The sequence below is a fragment of the Bufo gargarizans genome, chromosome 5 (assembly GCF_014858855.1).
Source record: "Bufo gargarizans isolate SCDJY-AF-19 chromosome 5, ASM1485885v1, whole genome shotgun sequence".
In the NCBI taxonomy this organism is placed as follows: Eukaryota; Metazoa; Chordata; class Amphibia; order Anura; family Bufonidae; genus Bufo; species Bufo gargarizans.
Genome location: NC_058084.1, coordinates 266,909,963 through 266,919,165, shown reverse-complemented (window position 1 = coordinate 266,919,165; position 9,203 = coordinate 266,909,963). Strand labels below are relative to the sequence as shown.

Here is a 9,203-nt window from a genome sequence, read left to right as displayed (position 1 = left end):
ACAGGACTGGCCAATAGGCTGCTGCGGCAGAGGGATGTGGGCGGAGTAAAGCACGGGTAATGGCTATTGGTGGTTTCCATAGTCACCGTGATTGATGCTGTTGGCATGGAGAGAGTGGGCGGGGTAACGCTCAGGGATTGGTGGCGGGAAGCGCGAGAGGTTTTCTGAGGCGATTTTTCAGGTGTTTGTCAGCGAGCGCTAAGGATGGCGGGGACCGAGCTGCTGGCGGTAACGGCGGTGTTCATGACGTCATTCCCAGTTATTACTTCATATGTGTTTGTGTAAAAGCAGTAATAGTTATTTGTCAGCACCGAAATCATCTGAATAGACTTAAAACGGAGTCAAAATCTCCAGTATACGTAATGGTGTCATGTGAAAAGCTGAAAGCCAGACAGCCCTTACATCATGTGTTACCAAAAATGAGTGGGTCAGAACAAGGGACAAAACGGACACTGCCTTATAACAGCCTTTCCCCCAGGAATCGTGAAGTAAACTGGGCACTGCCTCAAAACCCTCCCTCAGAAAACATGAGGTAAACCGGGCACTGCCTCATAACCTTCCCCCAAGAAACAAGAGGTAAACTGGGCACTGCCACATAACCTTCCCTCAAGAAACATTAGGTAAACCGGGCATCCTTGCCTCCTCCAGTAGACATCCCCCCACCCTCCGGAAATGTCAGGCCATTGAACCTACTAGATGCAACTGCGGCATCTAGGGCTGCCAGGTAAACTAGGAACATCTCCCCCCAGTGTGTCAGATAATCTGGGCACAGCCGTCTCTCAAATGTCAAGGAAACTAGGCAAAGCAATCTCCGCCCCCCTAATTTGTGAGGAAACCTGGACATAGTCACCCCCACCCTCCAACGTATGAGGCAACTTGGACATAGCTATCTCTGCCCTCCAATTTGTGATGTAACCTGGACATAGCTATCCCCGCTCACCAAATTGTGGGGTAACCTGGGCATAGCCATCCCCGCCCTCCAACGTGTTAGATAACCTGGACATAGCCATCCCCGCCCTCCAACGTGTTATATAACCTGGACATAGCCATCCCCGCCCTCCAACGTGTTATATAACCTGGGCATAGCCATCCCCGCCCTCCAACGTGTTATATAACCTGGGCATAGCCATCCCCGCCCTCCAACGTGTTATATAACCTGGACATAGCCATCCCCGCCCTCCAACGTGTTATATAACCTGGACATAGCCATCCCCGCCCTCCAATGTGTGAGGTAACCTGTACATAGCCATCCCTGCCCTCCAATGTGTGAGGTAACCTGTACATAGCCATCCCTGCCCTCCAACGTGTGAGGTAACCTGTACATAGCCATCTCTGCCCTCCAATTAGTGAGGTAACCTGGACATAGCTATCCCCACTCTCCAATGTGTGAGGTAACCTTGGCATAGCCATCCCCACGCTCCAGAGTGTGCGGTAACCTGGGCATAGCCATCCCTCATATGTGTGTAAGATAAACTGGGAACTGCCTTCTGAAGCATCAGTTAAAATGTGTACAACCACTTCCAGAGTCAGATAAACCAGCCAATTTCCAAACACCTCTGTGTGTGTCATGTGAACCTGGTACAGCCATCTGAAATGTGTCAGGTAAACTGGGTAAAGTAGCTCAAACCATTTCCGAAAAACCGTCTGGAGCTGCCCCTCCCCCTGTGTAAGGTAAACTGGGCATAGATGTCTTGGCCTGTCACAGTACGGCATACTGCCGCCATCATAAGAGACATAGCAGCCGACCCACTGCATGTGACATTAGGCATTGCGTAGGAGACACATTCTGGGTAGCACAGAAGGTATCCAGAGTTAGGCTACATTCACACTTCAGTATTTTCCTATATCCCGATTTTCGGTCCGTTTTTGGCGGATCCGTTGTTCCTGAAAATGTTTCCGCATGTCATCCGTTTTTTGCGGATCCGGAAACATGTATAAATTTCAATAATCAAATAAAGTTGTTTGGATTTCTTTGAAAAAAAATTGAAAAAAATAAAATTTGTTATGTGTTTCCAGGAACGGATTCCGCATAAAACGGATGACATACGGAATGACATCCGAATGTCTTCCGTTTTTTGCGGATCCATTGACTTTGTATTGTACCAGGATCCGAATTTTGCGGAAAAGAATAGGACATGTTTTATATTTAAACGGACATGCGGAACGGAACAACGGAAACGGACAGCACACATTGTGCTGTCCGATTTTTTCCAGGACCCATTGAAAATGAATGGGTCCAGATCTGGTCCTGATCTGTTCCGCAAAAAACGGAACAGATCAGGAAAGAAAAAACGGACGTGTGAATGGACCCTAAGGGTCCATTCACACGTCCGTTTTTTCTTTCCTGATCTGTTCCGTTTTTTCAGGAACAGATCAGGACCAGATCTGGACCCATTCATTTTCAATGGGTCCTGGAAAAAAATCGGACAGCACAATGTGTGCTGTCCGTTTCCGTTGTTCCGTTCCGCATGTCCGTTTAAATATAAAACATGTCCTATTCTTGTCCTGAAAAATCGGATCCTGGTACAATACAAAGTCAATGGATCCGCAAAAAACGGATGACATACGGAAACATTTTCAGGAACAACGGATCCGCAAAAAACGGACCGTTTTTCAGGATGGAAAAAAAACAGGACGTGTGAATGGACCCTTATAATCATGAAACCTGCTTAAATGTATATAGAAATCTCCTTGCCCTTTTTGCAGGATGACTCGGAGCCAGCACTGGGTCTCTCTGACTTCTTCCATCTTGATGTTGGCGGCTGGGTGTTCTCCATCCCCACCATGGCACTTGCTCGCTTCCGGGAATCTGTTCTGTGGCGAGAGGTCTGCTGCTTGACTCCAACTGATAGTAGAAGGATTTTTCTGGACCACGACGGCTTTGTGTTCAGACACGTTCATCAATTCCTGCTCACATCGCAGCTCTCATCATCGTTTCTGGTCGATATAGATGTTTTGTATGAACAAACCAAAGCAGTAGGTCTTCAGTCAATGACGGAGGTGTGTGAGGTATCGCTCCATCACTTTACATGTTCACTAGGCTTGTTAATATTAGAACAGCCCCTGTTGGGGTTAGCAACCAACTTTTCTATGTGCAAAACAGCAAATCTGCCTTTAATCCAATGATATGGGCACAGCTTAACTAGCCTGTTTACCACAAGACCTAAAAAACTTATCCCATCTCTTGTGCAGAGGGCATAAGTGCTTGATCCATGGGTGTCCAAGCACTGGGATGGTAATGTGTAACGAGAGCTGGGGTCCTGTGTCCCTCCTTCCCTCCAGATAAATTAAGCCCCAGTGGAGCATGCTCACTGCCACTACATTCAACTGTATGGGACGGCTGGAGATTGGCGAGTGCCGTACTTGGCTTATCTGCAGCAGTCCCATTGAGATGAATGGAGCAGTATGTGCATGGGGGCACTCAGGACCCCCATCCTCATGATTGGTGGGTGTCCCACTGGTCACTTGCACTCACCAAAAGACCTCTTGATCCTCTCATTTCTTGTGCTATTTTCTAATAAGCTATTACAGAAGGCCCCACAAACAGGTCTGTTTGTTTAGACTTTTCAGAGGTAAGTCCATGCCGATGGAAGCTACCAGTATGTGAGCCCTCTCTGAGATTCTGATTGATCAAGAGGCCCTTGCCAGGCAATTATGCATACGACACGGCCCTTTGTTTGATGACAAATGTCCTTTTAAAGAATCTAGAAAGCTATAAGAATAAGCCTGTGATGTGTTGTTTCCCTGGTGCATTATTTTTCATGAAATAGACTAGTAAAGATGAGCCCTAGTGTAAAAGGGTTTATCATGACTTATGTAGACCCTACATCAATTGAAATTCATCATACCTGCCCTTCTCTCCTAAGACAGCTACCATCAGGAGAGAGTTTACACCACCATACACATTGGTTGGCCAGGCTTTCTCAACAAAAATTGGCAGGTTTTGGCAACATTAATGTGTATGGCCACCCTAAGTGTTCCATTGCTTTCTGATCTGGAGGTGGTAAGCTCCCTGCTTCCCATTGACAACACGTGCATGTTTGGCTAAACCAAGAGTGCATGTGTATTAGGGATTGAGAGTAATGGCTGCCAGTCAAATGAACTTATGACTGGCAACATTGATCTGAAGGGTTTAGACCAGTGATGGCGAACCTATGGCACGGGTGCCAGAGGTGGCACTCAGAGCCCTCTCTGTGGGCACCCGCACCCTGGAAAAAGTCTATGGTGTACCAATATGCCTTAGACTTCTCCTGTCAGTCATCGGTGCAGGGTGCACTATGAACAGCACAGGCAGCACATGGAATGTAGGCAGGCTATTGTAGATAAATGATAAAGTACATGGAAGATATACTATACTGGACTGTAGTATTCAAGGTAAATTGCTGTGTTGGCACTTTGTGATAAATAAGTGGGTTTATGTTGCAGTTTGGGCACTCTGTCTGTAAAAGGTTCGCCATCACTGGTTTAGACCTTACTCACACATTGCAGGTTTGATCCCTATTCTGCATTCATATCTTAAACCTTTTTTGTTGATTCCCATAGCGGTGAATGAAGGATGGCTGTGCATGCAAGGCTGCTGTCTGATCACTTCAGGTGTCCTGTTCTGGAGATAGGATCAGGTCCCAGAGGTGGGACCCACACCTGTTTGACATTGATGGAATATCCTAGCTCTATGCCATTGGTGTCCCAAAAGGGAATACCCCTTTAATGTGTATGGTGGCCCCTGACATCAGCTGTTGGTGAGATAAGGATCGGGCATGTTGAAGTCAACTCATGATCCTTTTGTTACCAGGGAGATAAGCCAGCTGCTTTCTCCTCTCACCCATTCATTACACATGGACGCACAAACAAGCCAAAAGTATTTTTGTTCCAGCTCCAGAGTCCTGTTTGTAACTATACCCTGTTCTCCTTGAACAGAGCAGTTTACTGTTTGATGAGAATAGAGGTTTTGATTATCTTTGTCATGACTGTTAATGCTTTCTCATGTTTACTAGAGTTACTAAACAACATTTCTCATCTGTATCATTGAGGGACACAGACTTGACCATGGGTGTTAAGGGTGGTAGTGTCAATCGAGGCTCACCTGAATCAGAGGACACCCGAGCTGGAAGTATGGAGTCCAGTGGCAGAGGCCCACAGAGGCAGGTAGCGTGGTCGATCAGTCCGGGTCGGCAGCAGAGATGGCAGCGAGGTAACAGCAGGAGTAGACGGAGGCGTGGTCAGTGGTAAGCAGTGAGTCAATGCAGGCGGCAAATAAGCAAGGTCAAACGGTCTGGGTTGGCAACGATGGTAACTCAGCAATATTGGTGGAGGAGCAGAGAGGTAGCTTGCTACAGGCTTGGAGGCACAATAACCAGCAAAGGGCTGGGTTTTATAGGGAAGTAGCAGTTGCAAGAGATTGGAATAATCAGCAGGTCAAGGCAAGGACAAGAGAGGTAGTTAGAAGTTAGCTAGAGAATAGTCCAAGGAGAGACAGTAGCCTAGTGGGTAGAGCTACCGCCCGGGACATGACTGGCCACGGGTTCGAGTCCTGACAATGGGTATAGCTGTTGCCGCTAGGAGGCGGACACTAAGCACACAAAGTGTAAGCTCCTCCCTCTTTAGCTATACCCTTCTTACAGGGACTAAGCTACATCAGTTTTTAGCTTAACGTCTGGAGGAGGCAGACCTCCCTGCGTTGCAGGTCTGCTGGTTTTTTGTTTTTCCTTTTTTTCTAGGGGGAGTTTTAGGCAGTCCTTAAAACGGCCTGAACTCCCACACGGGAGTCCAGGGGGTCCCCCAAACCCCCTGCTCCTTCCCGTTCTCCAGAAGCAAAGGAGGACCAGAGGTTCCCTCAAAACCTCTGTTTTTCGCCAGCTTTCGGGTCCACCGCAAGTCCCCTCTGTTCTAGTGTAGCGTCCCTCCCCAAGGGGGCCGCACACCGAAGGTGGTGACCCGGCTGGAGCCAGGGGGGCAGAAGACACCGTACACACATATATATATATATACACAGTACAGACCAAAAGTTTGGACACACCTTCTCATTCAAAGAGTTTTCTTTATTTTCATGACTATAAAAATTGTAGATTCACACTGAAGGCATCAAAACTATGAATTAACACATGTGGAATTATATACATAACAAAAAAGTGTGAAACAACTGAAAATATGTCATATTCTAGGTTCTTCAAAGTAGCCACCTTTTGCTTTGATTACTGTTTTGCACACTCTTGGCATTCTCTTGATGAGCTTCAAGAGGTAGTCACCTGAAATGGTTTTCACTTCACAGTTGTGCCCTGTCAGGTTTAATAAGTGGGATTTCTTGCATTATAAATGGGGTTGGGACAATCAGTTGTGTTGTGGAGAAGTCAGGTGGATACACAGCTGATAGTCCTACTGAATAGACTGTTAGAATTTGTATTATGGCTAGAAAAAAGCAGCTAAGTAGAGAAAAACGAGTGGCCATCATTAGTGCAGTCACAAAAACCATCAAGCGCTACAAAGAAACTGGCTCACATGCGGACCGCCCCAGGAAAGGAAGACCAAGAGTCACCTCTGCTGCAGAGGATAAGTTCATCCGAGTCACCAGCCTCAGAAATCGCAGGTTAACAGCAGCTCAGATTAGAGACCAGGTCAATTCCACACAGTTGTTCTCGAGATGTGTCTGCTGCTAGAACTCTGTTAAGAGGAGACTGTGTGAATCAGGCCTTCATGGTAGAATATTTGCTAGGAAACCACTGCTAAGGACAGGCAACAAGCAGAAGAGACTTGTTTGGGCTAAAGAACACAAGGAATGGACATTAGACCAGTGGAAATCTGTGCTTTGGTCTGATGAGTCCAAATTTGAGATCTTTGGTTCCAACCACCGTGTCTTTGTGTGACGCAGAAAAGGTGAACGGATGGACTCTACATGCCTCTACATGCTCCTGCTAGGAGCACTGCTCACAGCTTTAATCTACCCAGGTCTGCCCTGTAGTCGAGTTGGGGAGCATTGGGGCGTCCGTTTTACAGGGAAAAGAACATGCAGGGCTCAGTGGCACATCATGCCGCTCCTGCACTGCCGCCACACATCGCAGCTCATCTGTTTAAGAAATCGCTGTTTCGGCGCGCCGGGGCCATTGTTAATTTAGGCCCCGCTTTGGTGCGGGAGACGGAGCAGGGCCCCTTTTCCCCCCATGGCTTATTTTTCCCCGGCCGGCGTCTGGGTTTGGCCAGGGAAGCGGGCGTGTGTGCCGGAGGCGTTGTGTGCTGGTTTTGGGGAGGGGGGTGGATGCCAGAGATGGAGGGCTGGTGCTGAGGGCCGACGTCATTTTGGGGGCGGGCCTGTGGTTTCCTCGCTCCCACGCCGGCAGCTGAGCAGAGGGAGGGACGCTGGTGGGATACTGACGAGCTGGTTTGGCGGCTTGGAAGGACACAGGCTGGGTAAGTGCTGTTTGTCCCTTCTTACAGGGCCTAACCTTCCTCAATTAGACGCAGGGTTGTCATTATGCCTGAAGCCGGCGGTTCCGCCGGAGCATCATTTTGCCAGTGTATCGTGTCGTGCAAAGTTTCCATCCCCTCAGTCGGACTCCCTCTGCTTTGCGTGTGCGGCTCTACCATCAAGTGGCTCAGCCCCGGACCCGATGGTTCCTGCTGCCCAGCCTATTGTAGAACCGGAATGGGCCCGTTCCCTGTCTAGGGTGGGACAGGATGTCTCCAATATAGGAAAACTTAGTCCAGCTCACCTTCCTGGTTGAATATGTGATCCCGGCTCCAGAGGCCCTAGGGGTGTGTCCCCGTAGCAGGCTGCAAGTAACTTTGGAAAGGAAGGTCTCGGAGGCAATGGCGATCCTCTAAAAGCTCTTCTTTATTATTCATAAATGAATAGCGGACACAGCCACTTCGTACACAGCATAAACGTTAATTGGATGTCTTTAATACCAGCAAGGTAATTGTGGAGATCTTGGGGCGTTTGTCAGCAAGGCAGTCCTCTGACCGGTCCGACTCTGGGGATCATGGGGAGCGTGCCCATCGCGGCCGTCCCACAAAAGGGGCCAGAACATCCTCACCCAAAAGGGTGTCTGTGTCTCCCGTTTCCTCAGCCTCTCCTTCTCCTACTAGAGAGTCTCACTCCGACGTGTCCTCAGCTGAAGAGGCATGTTCCGAGGAGAAAGGGTCAGATGAGTATGTTGTCTCACCGGAGATCAGTCGTCCAAACTGTTCTCCTTGGTGGACAATTTATTTACGGCAGTTATTGAGACGATGCAGGATCCAGCACTGTCATCTGCCAGCGCGGGTGTTTCCTTTAGGAAGTCCCGTCATTCGCACAAGTGTTTCCCCAGCCACCAGGAGTTTGATTCCTCTCTCTCCAAGGAGTGGAATTTCCCTGATAGACATTTCATGTTGCCAAAACGCTTGAACATCTTTTATCCTTTTCCGGAGGATTTGACTAAGAAATGGTCGGCTTAACGTATAGTGGACCCGCCAGTTTCCCGCTTGGCTAAACATACTACCTTGCCAATGGCGGATGGGGGTTCTTTCTCTGATATCAGAGATAAGAAACTGAAAGAGTTTGCAAAATCTGCCTTTGAAGCAGTGGGCACTGCGCTGCAGTCGGTGTTTGCCTCTACTTGGGTGAGCAAGGCGATGCAGCTCTTTCATGCCAGTGCGTATATTTGTGAAGCTTCTTTGGACGCAGCCAGGCTCGTTCGTCAGCCCTGTTGGTGGCTATTCGCCGTACCCTATGGCTCTCTGGCTGGGCGGAAAATACTGCTTCAAAGCGCACCCTGACGGGACGGCCCTCCCCTTTACCGGCAGAAGACTTTTTGGTAAGTGCCCGGATGAGATCATTTCGGACGCTACAGGTGGTAAGAGCACCCATTTACCACAGAACATGGGGCGGTATAATGGGTAAAAAAAGCAGAAACCTTTTTTTCGCCCCTTTCTGAGTTTTTCCAGCCCCAAGAGGGCGTCTGACAAGTTGGCCACGGATCAGAAGTGCAAACCTTTCTTCAAGCCTCGCCCTTTCTGGTGTTCCCGTCAACAGGGCTCCAAGTCCTTTTAACCCTAAGAGCTCCGCTGCATGACGTGCAGCTCCGCTGCATGACAGGCAGCTCCCGGCGCCCTCCGTTTGGGTGGGCGGCCGGATTAATTTGTTTTGGCAGGTCTGGCTGACTCACGTCTCGGCCGCATGGGTGAGGGAGGTCATTGCAGAGGGCTACAAGCTGGATTTCAAGTCCTCTCCT

The 9,203-nt window shown here is 48.8% G+C and overlaps 1 protein-coding gene across 1 annotated transcript in view; it reads left to right on the top strand.

The window, feature by feature from the left end:
• Positions 1–204: 204 nt before the first annotated feature.
• LOC122939411 (BTB/POZ domain-containing protein KCTD19-like) overlaps positions 205–9,203 on the top strand; it is a 70,670-nt gene continuing 61,671 nt past the window's right edge. The window contains exons 1-2 of the mRNA XM_044295480.1: positions 205–228; positions 2,707–3,000. Of these exons, the coding sequence (XP_044151415.1) occupies positions 205–228; positions 2,707–3,000 (318 nt within the window). The remainder of the gene's footprint in view (positions 229–2,706; positions 3,001–9,203) is intronic.